This window comes from Sceloporus undulatus, chromosome 6 (genome assembly GCF_019175285.1).
Source record: "Sceloporus undulatus isolate JIND9_A2432 ecotype Alabama chromosome 6, SceUnd_v1.1, whole genome shotgun sequence".
Lineage (NCBI taxonomy): Eukaryota > Metazoa > Chordata > Lepidosauria > Squamata > Phrynosomatidae > Sceloporus > Sceloporus undulatus.
Genome location: NC_056527.1, coordinates 89392467 through 89410249, shown reverse-complemented (window position 1 = coordinate 89410249; position 17783 = coordinate 89392467). Strand labels below are relative to the sequence as shown.

Here is a 17783-nt window from a genome sequence, read left to right as displayed (position 1 = left end):
ATAATAATAATAATAATAATAATAATAATAATAATAATAATAATAATAATGTGTGAAAAATCATTTCAAATGTGTTTCTAGAATGTCAAGATGTCCTGATCATGGACTGACAAGAATCTTTATAGTTTGAGACTGTGCACATGGGGGGAGGGGGGAGAGGTTGTGCATAAAAGAACATTATCTGAACAAGAAACAGTATTTTCTGTGCATATAATAATATAGGTTGAACACTCCTAATCTGAAAATCCCAAATCTGAAATGCTCCAAAACGTGAAACTTTTTTCATGGGTGGCTGAAATAGTGATACCTTTGCTTACTGATAGTTCAGTATACACAAACTTTGTTTCATGCATAAAATTATTAGAAATATTGTATAAAATTACCTTCAGGCTATGTATGAGTATGGTGTATATAAAACATTAATTGACTTCATGTTTAGACTTGGGTCCTATCTCCAAGATACCTCATTATGTATATACAAATATTTTTAAATCCAAAAATAAGCCAAATCCAAAGCACATCTGGTCCTAAGCATTTCAGATAAGGGAGAATCAAACTGTATATTAATAATATTAATTCTACACTGTGCAGAAATATTATTTTCTATGCAGAAAATCTTCCATCCACAACATTACACTGGCTCTCATATTTTCTGTTTTTATAGAGAAATAGAAAATTAAAAAAGAGGATAAAGAACCTTCTATTCATGCAGAGATCTAACATATAATTTTTACTAGATCGGCATAATTTTCTTCAAAGTTTGCACAGTGAAAGATTTAAGAGTGAGAAGACATCAAAAGGAATGTAAATGAGATTTATAAATAAAAATAGGGAGGTCAATAAAAAAAAGGAAGGGAGGGGGAAAGACAGAAATTGTTGGAGTAAGCACTATTTGCAGCAAAGTTAGAAAACACTCAGTTTGAACAATTTGCCATGATGCCCTTTCTAAAATCAACAGTGTGTCTTCTGGCTGGTTTAGCCTTCAGGTAAAACACAGGGTTATTGGGCTGCATCCATGCTGCAAATAATTCAGTTTGACACCACTTGAATTGTCATGGCTCAGTGCTATGGAATTCTGGGAACTGTAGTTTTGTAAGGTATTTAGCCTTCTCTATCTGAAAGCTCTGGTGCCACAACAAACTACAATCCTCAGAATTCCACAGCACTGAACCATAGCAGTTCAAAGTAATGTCAAATTGTATTATTCCTGCAGTGCAGATGTAGTCTTATAGTACGTTTAATGTAACAAGAAACTTCTTTCCATGGCTTCCCTCACCATTTCACCATCAATTCCTCCAGCATGTTAGAGTAGTACTCTGCCTTAATTGTTTGGCCCTTTTGAAGATGGTCAGTCATCAAAATACCTTCCTTTAAAAACACACACACTGTGGTAGACCTTTCCTACTGACCATTGAGTTTTAAATTTCTCCAGCCATGGAGAAACCAAGTGCCACCAACAACTGTTTGGTCGCCAGATCATTGTGATGTAACAATGCTTCAACAGTGATGAGCTGTTCCAAAAAATTAATACTAGATGACTAAAAATGCTGCAAAATCACCTTGACGATATCCACTCGATTCTGTTTCTGGTCAGCATTCAAACATTTTGGCCTCAACTTGGCTGACAGCTTCTACATAGCCAGCTGCTCATGAATCAGAAACCCAGTGTATTCCTAGTATCTCAGCAATTGTTTGAGCTGAAATTCACCAATCAGGTCATGAATACATTCAACAATTTTGTGAATTGATACTATTGAAGGCCTTCCTGAACTTGCTGCATCTTCAGTCTCAAACTCTCCACACTGAAAGTTGGCATAGCACTTCTTCACAGTATGACAGGGACTTGGCCTTCAGTGTTTGTCTCATACACTCATGGATTTCCTTTTGAGATTTCCCCTGCAGGAACAGGAACTTCATGATGGCCTGGAGTTCAGCACTTGAAAAGTCCACACTTTTCATTGACATGGTTCTTTTAATGTTCTGGGGAGGAAAATCATAAATTAGAGCTATAGTCTTGCAAACTGACAATTTACAATACAAAGGAATAGTCCTGCATGCTACAGTGACAAAATTATACTCAGATTTTGGGAAGGGGGTCAGGCTGAAAACTTTTCAGCACCCCCTCATGATGTGCTTATAGTAGCACACAAAGCAGCCCTTGGGGATAAAAAATGCTTCTGCAATTGTTCTCTTTAAGTGAGGGCATGGAAACTTTGTCCCTCCAGCTGTTTTTGGATCACAGCTTCTATCATCCCTGATATGCTGGGTGGTGCTGGTAAGTAACCCAAAATGTTTGGGATTGGAATCCCAAAATGTTTGGATGGCCATTTATTTGCCATTGTTCCTTTAGTAAAATAACAGATCCCACCACACCCTTCAGTGTGGGAGCTACAAATGCCACAGATGTAGACAAAAACCTACAACACTGTGCACTTAGTGATAATATCCTCATAACTGGGCTGTGAGATGGGGACAAGGTGATCATCAGATCTTAAAGGAGTTGAAAGCACTCCCTCATGATGAAGTGATTAATCACAGCAAGTGACAAGATAATCTCTGCAAAGACAGCACATCTTCAAAGCAGTTTTGCATCACCACCAGCTAAAGAAATCCTTACAAAATGACATCTGTATTCCACTGGGCAACTCCCAAGTTGCAACCAAATAAGCCTCAGTCAGGGAATGGCAGAAGAAGACATGGAAAGGCAAAAAGTGTGGGGAGAGGTTAAAAAAAATAACTTTGGTTCTTTGGTAGAGTGGGCACTTCTCATGCAACTTGAACAACCATGTCATTTGTATCTAAAAAGATTGGTAGACCATGCATTGGATGGCTGAGACACCATCCATGTGATTCAAGAAGGTTTGACTAAATGGGTCATTTCTCAGCACAGAAAGCTAATTGTGAGGAAACTGTGGGTGTGCTTCTTGTGGGTGACACCCAGGGTGAAAATGTTTCTTCTGCTATCTGTTGCTTCCATCTTACAAACTGCAGCCCAGCCCATTGAACCAAAGAGGTATGGCAGCGCTGCTCTTTCCTTTTCTCTACATGAGTAACACCCAGTAAGGCTAATACAGTTGCACCTGTCTCACATGGATCAAGCACAGTTACTTCAGTCTTTCTTTTTAAAAAAAAATCAGATGGGATCATGCTGATTTTGAAAGAGATGCCAATCTAATGTGTAAATTTTTAAATATTGGGAGATTGATTTAGGACAGGGGTGGGCAAATGCTGGACCACATTGTCTATCAGAGCTTGGTGAAATACCTGTGGCAAGGGATGCTGGGAGTTGCAATTCAACAATTTTAGTAAGGGATCACATCAGAAGAGCAAACCCCCAAGTTCCATCTGGATGCCATCAAAGTGAACTCTACTGGCTTGAGTAGAAATGACATCTGCAAGTAATGCCTTAAATCAACAGGCACTAAGTAAGTGCCTCAAAATAAGTGGCTTAAATCAACAGGCCATTGCCAATATCTTGCTCTGCAATTATATTATTAGGATGGAGCCACAATATTCCCAACCTCTATTCCAGGCTGCTGGCTAGAACACAACAGAATATACCAAACTGTGGCATTTGAAGTGAAACACTTGATAGATCTCAGTTATATTATAAATCTTGGGCAGGAGCCTCAGGTTGCTGCCACACTGCAGAAATAATCCAGTTTGACACCACTTTAATTGCCATGGCTCAATGCTATGAAATTTTGGGAACTGTAATTTTGCGGGACATTTACTGTATATTTTCATGTATATCTAGTTTTTTTTTGTCAAAAAATTGACCTCAGAATACCTGGGCTGACTTATCCACAGGTCAATGTATGTTCTGTATTTCACTTCTTATCCAAAAAGGAGCCATTTCCTTCCATGAGTAGAGTAGCAAAAGATGAGAGTTTAATCCATCTTGGGGGCACCTCAAAGAATCACCAACCCCCTCAACTTTGTTTGTCATGGCATCACTTCTGACTTTCTGAATGCCTGGGCAAGTAGATGGCGGCTTTGGTAGCTCTTTGGTGCTTCTCCTCAAAGGAGCACTGAGAAGAACTGGGCTTTGAAAGATTCAAATAAGACATTTGCATATGTATGGCTGCATCTGCTCTGCCAAAATAATCCAGTTTGACATCACTTTAAGTGCCATGGTTCAATGCTATGGAATCCTGGGGATTGTAGTTTGTTGTGGCACCACAACATGACTAACATTTGCCCAATGGATTTTCAATGGGTCTGATCTAGGTATGACTGAGCATGGAAGCCCTGTTCAACATTCAGTCAACATATGATCAAGGTCACATACTCTGGCCTACATCCATATTCTTTACTCATTCACGGATTCCACGTGTAGGGAAACTAAGCATCTTCTCCTAGATGTATATATAAATCAAAGGGGTGGGAAAGCTGTGACTCACCAGATGAGTTGGGACTGCAACTCCCATTAACCTCAGTGAGTATCGCAAATGGTCAGAAGTTATTGAAGCTGAACTCCACTATCAAGAGTGCCATGAATTTTCCACTTAAATATTTCCAAAGAAGTAGCCATGTTACTACTTGTACCTGTTTTAGAGCATGCTAAACAGTATGTGTTTTTTTTAAAAGAACAAAATATATTACGACATCAGATTGAATGGACACTAGTCAACCAAATCTTTCATTGCAATACATTTGTTAATATTTAAGGTAGTCTCCAGATATCCCAATTTTTTGTTTATGGGGAGCTGAAAAACTGCCCATAAAATTGCCTCAAGGCCACTCAGAGTAATGTTATTCAGTAGGCAGCAGCTGGAAAGCAGATTGAGACATATAGGTCACCTGGCCACAGTTTTACCCACTATATAAATACATTTCTATTTCATTGTTGCTACTCCTGAATTTTGGAGCTAGTGTGGCATAGTGGTTTCAGCATTGGACTATGACTCTGGAGACCAGGGTTCAAATCCATTCTTGCCCATGGGAATCCACTGGGTAATTTTAGGCAAGTCGCACACACTCAGCCCCAGAAAACCCCATAGTAGGTTCACCTTAGGTTTGACATATGTCGAAAATGACTTGGAAGTGCACAACAACAACAACAACAGAATCTGCAGCTATACATATAGAAATGTTATGTAAATAAGTGTATTCTTGCCTCTCTTTGGGTGATACATAAATGGTTGCTGTACCTTGTTCCTTCAATTTGCAGAAGGTTCTGAAATATGGGCTCTAAATTTGACTATAATAAAATGAGTATACCAGAATGTATACATCCAGGAGAGTCACTGAGGAGTGTGGGCTGCACCTAAGGAGGTTGACACCATTGCTTCCCAAATACCTGCCCTTTGGAAGAAATGGGCTGTGTCATTCATCACAGGTTTTTAAAAAATAAATTTAAATTTATGAATAGCATCACTACAAAAAAAAACCACCCATTATTAAGGATTCTGTATGGTGTTGTGTGGAAGGAGGTCAATGGATGGGGTGACACCAACCCTAGTGATGCCACAGTATATACCACAAAGTTTATACAACACATTATTTGGTTCTGATTGTTTTCCTTGCAATGCATTCATTCCATAGATGGAAAGAACATTCATTTCTCATTTATTTTCCTGTTGATATGAGAGTTATTGACATTAGATTGACCTTGGTGGTTAGAGTAAGTATAGTTACAAGGCTCTGTGCACTTTTAAAAATCCCTAACAAAATCTTCATCTGCATTAAATCCATATGGTTTTTTTTGTGCAGAAGATTAATTCCCTGTGCTGAAAACAGGGAACAATATATTTTGCATAGAAAGCACTGTTTCTTGTCCAGAAATTATTTTCTGTATGCACATGTGTGCATGCACATGCACATGCACACACACAGACACACAGAAACATGTGCAAAAATTCCATGTATATTTTTGAGTTCAAGGTGACTAGTCTTTTAAAAAATTCCAAAGGCAGGGAGGAATAGTGAGTTAAGACCTGCTTGTGAGAACAAGAAACAAAAAAGATGTATACCACTAATTTAAACACATGTCAGCTCTGAAAATTATGAAACTCTGACAAACCTCACAGTTTGAAATAGACAGCATTACTTCTCCTATACTTTTTATTCAGCATTTCCTTCTTATGTTCAGCCTTTTGTGGATTAAGCAGACAAAGGCCTGTTACAGACTGCCAAAATAAAGCTGCTTCGGGTCTCTTTGGAGGTATGCTATTTAAATGATGCATGGGTCCCAAGAATCCAGAAGCTGCACCAAAGCTGCACTCCAGTGCTTAGGAATGGAGTGTGGCTTTGGCGCGACCTCCGGACTCTTAGGACCCATGCATCATTTAAATAGCATACCTCCAAAGAGACCTGAAGCAGCTTTATTTTGGCAGTCTGTAACAGGCCAAAGTTCCATTTCTCTTTTATTTGATTACACAGTGAGCACTTCTTATCTGCTGGGGTTTGGTTCTAGGACCCCCTTGAGGATACCAAAATCCATCGATGCTCAAGCCACATTAAATAAAATGTCATAGTAAAATAGTGTGCCTTATATAAAATGGCAAAATCAAGGTTTGTTTTGAAAAGTTTTTTTTTTTGGGGGAGGGGGTATTTTCAAGCCATGGATGGTGGAATCCATGGATGCAGAATCCGCAGATACAGAGAGCTGAATGTAATCTCTTTGTGATGTTGATTTCCGCCATCTTCAGTGTCAAAGCATTATGAATGATTGCATGGTGTGTTGGACATGGAGAAGATGACATCTTACCCACACTGGATGGAAGCAAAATCGAGAACGACAATGCCAGGTAACCTATATGCCAGCACTTCCTTCATCACAGGTTCAAAGCACTATCTTGCAGCTTCACCGAAAAACCCTTTGAGAGAGCGACAAAATGCCAGGGAGGTGCTAGATTGCCTTTGATAGCTTTGGAAATTAAAAACACCCTACCTTTGGCAGATCATTTCTGGCATAAACAATGAGATTGGCAAATGCTATGGGAGGAGTGGGGGAACACCCTGTGGGGCAACACCCTCCCTGGGAGATTTAAATAAGGATCAGCTGGAAAGAAACCTTTGCAGTCGGAATCCCAATACCAGGCTGTGCAGCTGAACTGTGGGGCTTTTGTGGTGTTTCTTTTGGATCCTAAACATTTTTCAAGATGAGTTCCGGCGTTAAGGGAGGTGGCAGCAGGAGAGGGAGCATAGGTGGAGGTGGAAGTTGTGGTATTAGCAGTGGAGGAGGTGGCAGCCGCATCATCAGTGGAGGAAGTTCTGGACGCATCGGTGGTGGTGTCTGTGGTGTTGGTGGTGGTAGTGGTGGAAGTACCAGAATCAGCACTTCTTCATCATCCAGGGGATTTTCTGGAAGAAGTTATGGAGGAGGAGGATCCAGGAGTGGCTATGGAGGAGGTGGTTTCAGCAGCGGGAGCTGTGGAAGAATAAGTAGGGGGAGAATATATGGTGGCAGCTCCTATGGAGGTGGCAGCTACGGAGGTGGAGGCTACGGTGGTGGAGGCTATGGTGGAGGCTATGGTGGGGTTTCCTATGGCAGTGGTGGCTATGGTGGTGGCGGCTACAGTGGTGGCAGCTATGGAGGTGGCAGCTATGGTGGTGGTAGCTATGGGGGTGGTAGCTACGGAGGTGGCTTCCACCCATTCAGCAGTGGTAGTTTTGGTATGGGGGGTGGCGAAGGGGGCCTCCTCTCCAACAATGAAAAGTCAACCATGCAGCACCTGAATGACCGCCTGGCCAATTACCTGGACAAGGTGAAACACCTGGAAGAAGAAAATGCTCAGCTGGAGATGTACATCAGAGAGTGGTACCAAAAACATGGTGATGTGGGCACCGTAAGGGACTACGCCCCCTATTACCAAGAAATTGACCAGCTCTACAATGAGGTATGATCTCTCATTTTAAGCAGTCCTTTTATAGCCTTGGATGCTCAGGCTGCTATTCATCTGAGAAGCATTTGATAGATATTTAAGCAATGTTTAGCACACTGTAAATAACATGCTCATTTTTAAGGCCACAGATATTTAAACAGAGCATATATCATAGATTATTTATCACTGTAATGGAATAAATTTAAGGAGCAGGGAAAAAAAAGCTTGCTTATTTATTTATTTAGTTAGTTATTGAATGTATATTCTACATTTCCCCAAATAGGATTCAAAGTGGCTTATAGGCAATTTGTGGCCCAGTGGACTGCAACTCTCATTATCTTTCTCCAATATGCATGCTGGCAAGGAATGCTGGGAGCTGTACTCCAATAACCTCTGTAGGGTCACATGTGTCCTGACTTCTTAGAGAAGAATGATGTACTAAGAATATGTAAATCAACAGAATGTTTCAAAAATACATTTCAGGTGAAACTAGGAAGAAGAAGCATAAATTAATGTTCTGATTAAAAAAGTAGCAAAGAGACACCAAACAGAGTGCCCAGAGCACAAAATAACCAGTAACTGCTCTGTGCAAAGTTTGAACAAGTTACCTTTTAAAGTACAACTTTCAGATTTCTGTGCTTATGTGGCCATGTTGGCTGAAGTGTTCTGGAAGTTGTAGTCTCTAAAAGTAACTTGTGCAAACTCTGGCCATGAGCATTTGACTTTGCAGTGCAGCTGGTTAAAATAAATAAATAAAGGAAACTATGGGGAGAGTTCTAACATTACTTAATAGAACCTGAGTTCCTTAATTTCATACAGTATCTCCTCCCTGATCTCCTTTCTTGTAAGTTGTAAATGTGAAGCAAAGAAGGCCTAGTTCTCTCAAAACAAGAACACTTTAGAAAACTAGCATATCATGGGGAAATGTGGAAAATCTTTTCCCCCTGATGTCTAATTTTCTATGTGCAGAGACTAAGGAGTACTAGATTGTGTGAGCTTCTACCTAAAGTCCAAATGTAGACCTCTTTGCTCTTTATGAAACCAACACCTATTTGTAAGAAACAGAGAACCTCTTGCTCTCCAGATCTTGTTAGAATCCAGCACCCAGTGGTCTTAGCCAGTGTGGCCAGTGATCAAGGATGATGGGAGCTACAGCCCAACATCTTTGGAGAGCCGTACATTTTCCCACCCATGCCATATGATTACAAGCAACTTCATCACAAAGATGCTATGAATCAATGCAGTAATAGCCTACCTTCTTTTGCAATAGAAAGATTCTGGCCACCGTCAGATAAGATAGGACTCTGACTATTTTTGATATCTAAATGGACCTGCTTCACAATAAGGAAATATAACTCAATGGTTATTCAAAAGGATCTAGAAAATTGTTCTATTTTACTTCCAGTGATGAATGATAAAACCAAATTGTTGGGCTGGCTGATGGTATACAGTGATCATGATGTCCTTCTTTCAGTGGTGTATGGCTCAGGTCCATGTAGAAGTTGCAGGGGGAGGAGGAACTTATTGAAATCCAGGGAAATATCAGCTCAGCCAAGCCATGTATGCTTATAATTGAATCATGTTAAGTCAAGTTACTATTAATATTCACCCCAGTATTATTCCTTATAATAACTGTTGTACTCATCATCTCTATAGATCTGAGCCTCAGAAACCAATTTGAACATTGCTATTGCTATATTGTTACTATATTTTAAAGTGTGTCAGTCTGTCTATCTATGTATCCATCTATATCAAACAAGCATAGCAATAAAAAGACAAAGTGAAGTGAGATGAGTAGTGAAAGTGTTGTAGATCTGTGTTCATTCCTCAACTTTTTAATTCAGAGTGATGTCAAAACCAAAATACTTTCACTTAGACAAACCAATCTAAATATCTATAGAGGCCAATAACATGCTGTCTAGGGTTGATGGGAGACATAGCCTGGCACATTTGGAGGGTGACAGGTTTGGGAAAGGTGAACTAGTGTCTTGTTATGTTTTTATAACTTTTTCCAGGAGCAAACATTTTGGCTAGACATAAATTCTTTTATTCATATATTCCAGCTTGTTAATGAAATTGATGATTACAACAAGTATCTTCTGAATATTGATAACACCAGGATGACTGCTGATGATTTTAAACTGAAGTAAGTTCAATTTGTTTTCATCCACTTTTTCTAAATCTAGCTCTTTGTGCATGAGAAATATATACATGGCTTTTGAAAAGGCATTCAGCTTGGCTGACAATCATACAAATGATAGTAGAGAGAACAGTACATATATTCCAGTGCAGAGTGCTCCATAGCTGCAATCAACTGTCCATGCCCTCTTACAAAAATATTTCATTCCATTCCTCTCCTTCAGTTTTCCATTGACTTATTCCCCCAACAGTCAGCTGGCCACCATTGTGTTGCCTCTGAACATGCTCAGTCTTGAATTGAGTTATTCAGAGGGTGTTGGCCTTTGCTCCCTAAAGTGTGCTTTACTTTTTGTACTCGTCAGTCATGGTTCTTTCTCTACCATTTCCTTTGTATTAGGTTTCAAACTGAAGCTGGTCTCCGCCAGAATGTTGAGGCTGATATCAATGGGTTGCGCCCATTGTTAGATCAACTGACTCTCTCTAGGTCCGATCTGGAGGCTCAGTTTGAATCTCTGAAAGAGGAGTTGATCAGTCTCCAGAAGAACCACCAGGAGGTAAGTGCACTAGTCAACCATGAACAAAACAATAACAACCAAGCCTTCAGGTATAGCCACCAAGCTTTTCATTTAGGTTGAGTGTGAAATTCAAACTATGAATTAGATGATACCAGGTAAGGCCTCCACCTTCATTAAACATCAGTTCTACCAACCAAGCAACTTTCCTCTTTTTAAATAGGCTGCACCAGATCACTTGCCCCATGAAAAAGCATTAAGGGAATGAATAGCCTTCAAGCAGCATAGAGTCCCTGTTACTTCCAGTTAGACCCATAGTGTCAGTGGGATTTGCATAAGAGTTGACTTACCATTGAAAAATTCATTTCGTAGTTCTACTCTAATTGGGACTTCCAATTGGATTTTGGCCATCGAATTGAAATGTGCATCTACATTTCAGTTACAATACTTTGATTTTATTTTAACTGTTATGGCTCCATCCTAAAGAAGCCTGGATTGTATGCTCTAGTTAGGTATTTAGAATTTCCTTTTATAGAGTTCTAGTGCTTTTTCTTTCAAGGTAACTGCCTTTTTTTTCCCCTGGAGAAGGATACTGTTTTCTATATCTCTTCCCTATCTGATATAATTAATAGAGAAACAAGCATTTAAATTTTTAAAAGAATCTTGTTTAGCATTTGTATTTCATTCCCCACCACTACAGACCCTGAGAGAACTGCGAAGTCAACGTGGTCCTGGTGATGTCAATGTTGAGGTGAATGCCGCTCCTGGCCAGGATCTGAAGCAACGTCTTGATCAGCTCAGGGCTGAATATGAAAACATCATTGATCAAAACTGCAGAGAAGTGCAAGCCTGGTATGAAAGTAAGGTAAGTGGTGTATATTTATATATCCCTTTTTCCTCAACAGCAATTAGAAATGCACCATAGGTGACTTCTTCCTTTGTCAACACTCTTGGGATATACGAGGGAGCCTTTTGCAAGGGCCTGGGCAACAGACTTATCCCAAGGAGAAAAGTAGGATAGAGTTGCATCTAGGTTGTCACCCAATGGCACTGATGTTTAGGCCTTGGAGAAGCAATCTTGGAAGATAGGGAAAATATGATGGAAGCCAAAGAGAAAGGACATGGGGTGATGGAATCATATGTAAGAAGAATAAGAGGACTATTTTAATATAAGAAGATAAGCCCAGTGAGAACAGTGAAGTGGTGCATCTGTTCCCAGCATTCAGTTGGCCAAATGCTTTAGGAAGCCCATAAATGGGAAATGAATGTTATATCTCTCTCCTGTCAATATCCATCACATCTAGTCTTGTGAGGCCAGGACTATCCTAGGCCCTGAGATTTCAATGCCAAAACCTGAGACCTAGGGAAGAGCCTTGGTAATGTCATTGAGCATGATCCATTAAGCATCAATCACAGTTGCAATTCAAATAAATAAGACCAATTGTAACAAGTGAGGAATGTTTCTTTATTTATTACATTTGTTTGCTGCCTTTCTCCCAGAATGGACCCAAGCCAGCTCACAGATAGAAACATTTAAACAAGTGGGCAACCCTAAGAATCTATCATGAGATTTTCTGAATGTGACTCACCGAAAGTCACCCAGTGGATTTCTATGGTCAAGAGGAGAATCAAGCCCTGATCTCCAGAGCCATAGTCCAATGCTCAAACCACTACCCCATGCTGGCTCTCAATGAGAAATACACACACACATTTTCAAGGTAGTACACTTTGCTGAGATTCCTTCTCCTCTTGCCACAGACTAGAGGAGAATGACCTGAGATCTGGGAACCCTATGAGTTGCATCAGATCTTAGAAATTTTATGAGGGGGGGGGACTATAAAAAGAATCCTGCAGGACAGAAAGTACTGTACATTAAGTTATCATAAACTGCTAAAGAAGAAGAAAAATATCACTGAAAAAAGAATAGAAAGAAAGAAAGAAAGAGAGACAAAGATAAAATTTGCATATGCTACTTGATATATATAGATGATAACAGAAAAATCATTTGTATAATTTATAGAGAAATATAGTACATCTCACCTTATTGGGTAAATTTGTGATCTGGTGAGCTACTCAAACCTGGCACATGGCAACTCTGGATGGACAACTTTAAGACCCTTGTTGCCCTTCCTTCTTAGGTTTCTTGAGCCTTAAACATGAGTTAGATTGGACAGTCTTCAAACAGAGGTCAGGTTCAAAGAGTGGGTTGTCTTCTGTAGAGGACCACCCTAATGAATCCTAAACTATCATCTAGCAGATTACAATTTTGTGAGAAAATTTAGTGAAAACACACAATTTGATGAGAGATTACAAAGGGCTATCCAGTCTGGTTCAAACTAACCTACTGAAAATGAATTTTCATTGGAAGGGTTTTTTGATTTGTTTTTGTTTTAAATCACAATTCATGAACAGGACAAATAAACACATGAAGATCTGACTCCTCCCAGCCATCCATTGCTAAAGGCAATCAAAAACTTCTAAATAAGATTAGCTATACTTAGATGCAGAAAGTAGGATGCTACTATATGCATCTGGTTAGGATCATACTAAACTTGTAACTCTACTTTCTTTATGCTCACTAACTTGTCCTGTCTCCAAAAGGAAACTGCCCTGTAAATCACATATCCTTCATTCATGTCTTTTAGATGGAAGAGGTTCGTCAACAGGTCAGCTCAAGTGGTCTGGAGATAAGCTCAGGAAACCAGCAAGTTTCAGATTTGAGACGGGAATATCAGACGCTGGAGATTGAGCTGCAATCTTCACTCAGCATGGTATGACATTGCACATTTTACAAAACAATAGGAAAGTCATCACTTCTAATAGTCCAGTTGGTTATGGCCAAATGTTTGCATTTCTCATCTTTCCCTAAAAATGACTTCTATTTTTGCCTTTCATCAAGGCATGTTAGCCCCTATTTCTAAAGTCCAACTCCCATGCGTATTTCTTTTCTGATCTCAGATCCAGTCTCTACAGACCAGTCTGGAAGACACAGAACGTCGATATAACATGCAGCTGCAACAGATTCAGACCATGATCGAGCCAGTAGAAGGAGAACTGGCCAGCCTCAGAATGGAGATTGAGGGCCAGAATCAAGAGTATCAATTGCTCCTTGGTATCAAAACACGCCTGGAGCAAGAGATTGCCCAGTACCGCCGGCTGCTTGAGGAAGGACAGCAAGAAATGTATGTTGACTGAAGGAAAACGTAGGCCCTTGAATTCACTATGGTGATATCTTCACTTCAAAGAACAAGTAGCAGTGTCTGTCCATGTTAGTTGGACATTTCTGGGAGCTATAGTGGAAAAAAAATAACTTTTCCCAAACTCTGTCCATTTACAGCAAATAAAATAAGTGAGACTTGCTCTCTATCCATTGTGTTGCTGTAATATTGCCAGTAAAGGGCCTCAATAAGCTTGCCTACATACATTTCTAGAATAAACTGGTTTGTTTCTGCTATGCATTTACTGATCATACTACAACTCTTATATTGAGGAGGAATATGGTCAATAGATGAGTGTGATGAGTGAAAATATGAGTGCCCTCATATTAAGTTCCTAAAGCCCAGGAGTAGGCAACTTGTGGCTCTTCAGATTTTGTAGGAATACAACTACCAGCATTGGTCATCACTGGCCATGCTAACTAGGGCTGATGGGAGTTGGAGCCCAACAACCTTTTGAAGGCCACAAGTTGCCCACCTCTACACTAGAAAAATACTGTAGAGTCCCCATATATTATATCTCTCCATAAACTTAGGCACATATCTATCTCATTCTAAATGAAAAGTATGGGGGTAGGTCAGCAGTTGATGCCTAACCTATAAGGCAGGTTCTATAATAATGTTCTTTTTCTAAGATGGAGTTTGCAAGGAGATTCATCATTTTGTGTTTCTTTTCCAGCTGTTCAGGAGGAGGGTATGGAGGAGGATACGGAGGTGGATATGGAGGTGGTCGAAGGGGTAGCATTGGAAGAATTGGTGGAGGAGGCATCAGTGGAGGAGGCATCAGTGGAGGAAGCATCAGTGGTGGAGGCATCAGCGGTGGAGGCATCAGCGGAGGCGGCATGAGTGGAGGAAGCATCGGAGGAGGTGGTGGTTCGTGTGGAATTGGCGGAGGAAGCATGAGCGGTGGTGGTATCAGTGGAGGAAGCATCGGAGGAGGTGGCGGTTCATGTGGAATCAGTGGAGGAAGCATCGGTCATATTGGAGGTGGTGGAGGCTCTTCATGTAAGTCCTATTCCTTGTCAGTACAGTGCCAAAGAAAGAAATTCTGAGGGTACATACAAGGGCCATTTTGTCTGAGCTTTAACGTATCTCCTTAACATTTCACAATACATTGGGAAAATTTAATACAGTATGTGATATTTCGAATGTTATGAAGTTTCTTTAATCTTAGGAGGAAAAAAATAATGAAAAAAACTTGCAGACATTGGCCAGGAACCAGTTGAGAGCTAATAGGTTCAACTAACCCCATGAGACTTCAAGGGAACCAAACATCCAGATTGGTGGAGGGGGAGCAGAACTATGCTTGTGTGTCTTGCCTTATCCATGGATTCAAGCATACACAGCTTAAAAATATTTTTTTAAAAATATGTACATTCCAAACCTTAATTTTGCCATGTTATGTAAGGGACACTATTTTACTTCGCCATTGTATTTAAGGGAATTTGGTATCCACGGGGGAAGGGGGGGTTCTGGAACCAAACTCCAGTGGATAACAACGACCCACTGTAATATTTTAAGACCAATCAAAATACTTGCGCAGTTTTGTGGCACTTTTGATTTGCCCTAATAACAACCTGGTGGGTTACAATTTGAAGTCTACTGATAGGCAGTAAAGTTTATTTTGGAGTTGTGAAATGTACCTTCAGCTCTAGCATGATCTTTTTCTTGGTGCCCTCTAAATGGGATGAATTCAAAACAAAAAATGATCTCAACAAGAAAACACTTGTGAGAGCAGGAGTGATGGTGAAACCACATGTTGCATTAGTGTTTTATAGACATTTCCCATTCTGTTATAATAGAGAGGCAGACTTTAAACTTTGTGAACCTTCTCACTTCTAGAGTTCTAAGAATTAAATCCAGCAAATCAGTTGTAAAAGACAGCAATGCCTCATTGTTCTCACTCACACTCCTATGTCAGTGGGGCTATGAATCTGTTCCAGGATTTAGTCACAGCTTTAGAGCAGATATCCTTACCCCCAAATAGACAGAGCACCTTGGATTGTTTTTTATTTATTTAAAGCAAAATAGGTTTCAGTGCCTTAGATACCTTCTTTAAATTTTTGGCTGAAGCCTGTTGTGGATCACCACTACATTGACACAGAAGCCGCCAGGTGCTACTGTATTCCTGCTATCCCTAAAGACTTATTAATTCCCTTCTTCTTTTCCCTTCTCTATCAACAGGTCTTGGAAGGAAATCCATTGAATAGCCAATTGCCTTACAATGACATTGCAATCTCAAACCCTCCAAGTCGTTTTGACAATAGAGGAAGAGCATGACTGCCAAAATTCTCTGCATGGACTCCCTAGACAGAGGGGATTGCTCCCTCTAGCTATTTGACTCTGCCTAGGCTGTCACTACATAAGTGTCCTTTGCAGCCAATTAACCTGTGAAGCCTACCATTTGTTTCTTCTTTATAGCTCCTTCTTGCAGGACTTGCTCTCACCTTTTTTAAAAAATTAGGGGCTGGCTTTCAGCTTCTGATATTGCTGAGGATTATCCAATAAAGTCTATTGCTGCTTGATGCAAACAGAAAATCTGAGTCTCCTGTGTTATTTTTGACAAGCAAGCATTCAAGGTGTGCACAAAGAGTTACAGCTGTGGAGAAGGGAAATACCGTATATTTGTTTTAATAAGAATTTGACAAAATTTATCAATCTTTCTGTTTAGGATGGAATCAAGTTGAGAATGTTGAAAATTCAAATGGAGGAGAATCTAAAACTGAAAGGCCCAAAGCCTTGACTGCTTAATTCTTATAAGTCTGCATTTGAATCTTTGTATAATTAACCTTTTAAAAAGAGTTGCATGGCATAGAGGAACAACATGGCCTTCTCCATGCTGTGAATACCTGCACCTTTTGAAACTGGGTGATGCAAATGTGGGAAAATATTGCTTATCCATTCTATTCTGAAAAACAGTTGTATTAACCTTAGGCCTGATTCATTCAGGATTCATCAAAAGATTCTCAAATAGCTGATATGTAAAAGAAAAGTGCAGTCAAGAAATCAGATGAAGACTAGGGTTGGGAAGGGCTGCTATGAAAGGACTGGATAAGATCATAAAATGTAAAGACATAACTCTGAACAGTAAAATTAGGATTATCCAAGACAGTGTATTTCCCCTCACCATGTATGGCCTTGCAAGCTAGACAGGGAAAAAAAGCTGATAGGAAGAATATAAATTCATTTGAAATGTTCTGCTGGAGAAGAGTACTGAGAATACTAAGGAAAGCTAAGAAGACAAACAAATGGGTCCCAGAACATGTCAAGCCTGAACTCTCTCTGGAAGCCAAAATGATTAAACAAAAGGTCCTGAAGGGGAGACTTGATCAGGGCCATGTCAAGCACATGCTGTGGCCCTGATCCAGCTTTTTGCTGGCCAAAAAAGAAGTGGCAGAAAGCTGCTCCTTTCTGAACTAGCAAAAAACTGGCCTTTCTGCCACTGCCATAGTTCTGTGGTGCTCCTGAAGCATGCAGCATATAAACACCACCCTGCTGGAGCACTGCAAATCTGCCTGCAGTTGGGTCGAGGGGCGGCTTCATGGCAGCATCCTGCCAGCTTGGGGGAATGCATCTTCTAAACAACATTCCCCCATGTTGCCAGGAAGCCACAGCAAAGGGGCCATCTGTTTCGCCCCTGGGGCTTTCATATTTTGGCAATAGCATTAGCAAAAACAATGAAGCTAGGAAGGGTGGAAGCAAGCAGAAAATGCAGATTAAACCAATGATGTCACTGACTGGATTACAACTGGCTATCCATTCTTTCATGGGGATGGAATAATCAATTGTACTACAAAGAACAATCTGAAGGGAAAATGTGGGGATTTACTCTGGATTTGAACAGAAAATCCAGATATTCACTTGTGTGTCTGGACTGTGCTTCATACTGATATTGGTGTTAGGCCAGGGGCAAGAGGAATTTTTGGTAGGTGGGACTAGTTGGGTCTGGTGTGTGCCACCATGTTTTCAACAGTACGTACTACTGTGTATGTCCAGCCATGAGCTCATTGGTGAAGGGCTAGATTGGGGGAACCCTCCCTCTTCTCTCTCCCCCCCCCCCAATACCCAAGTGTTGTGTTTTTATTTAT

At 40.2% G+C, this 17783-nt stretch overlaps 1 protein-coding gene across 1 annotated transcript; it reads left to right on the top strand.

Moving 5' to 3' along the window:
* Positions 1-7039: 7039 nt before the first annotated feature.
* Positions 7040-16228, top strand: LOC121932912 (keratin, type I cytoskeletal 10-like). Its single transcript, XM_042472017.1, has 8 exons — positions 7040-7844; positions 9893-9975; positions 10366-10522; positions 11181-11345; positions 13126-13251; positions 13439-13662; positions 14375-14700; positions 15880-16228. Exons 1-8 carry the CDS (start codon positions 7107-7109, stop codon positions 15903-15905), a joined length of 1845 nt encoding a protein of 614 aa, XP_042327951.1. The 5' UTR covers positions 7040-7106; the 3' UTR covers positions 15906-16228.
* Positions 16229-17783: the final 1555 nt, after the last annotated feature.

Excerpts from the sequence above, each read along its gene's own strand:
- LOC121932912 (XM_042472017.1), top strand. The coding sequence starts at position 7,107 with ATGAGTTCCGGCGTTAAGGGAGGTGGCAGCAGGAGAGGGAGCATAGGT. Across the intron at positions 7,845-9,892 it reads TTGACCAGCTCTACAATGAG|CTTGTTAATGAAATTGATGA; the intron begins GTATGATCTCTC and ends CATATATTCCAG. Across the intron at positions 9,976-10,365 it reads GCTGATGATTTTAAACTGAA|GTTTCAAACTGAAGCTGGTC; the intron begins GTAAGTTCAATT and ends CCTTTGTATTAG.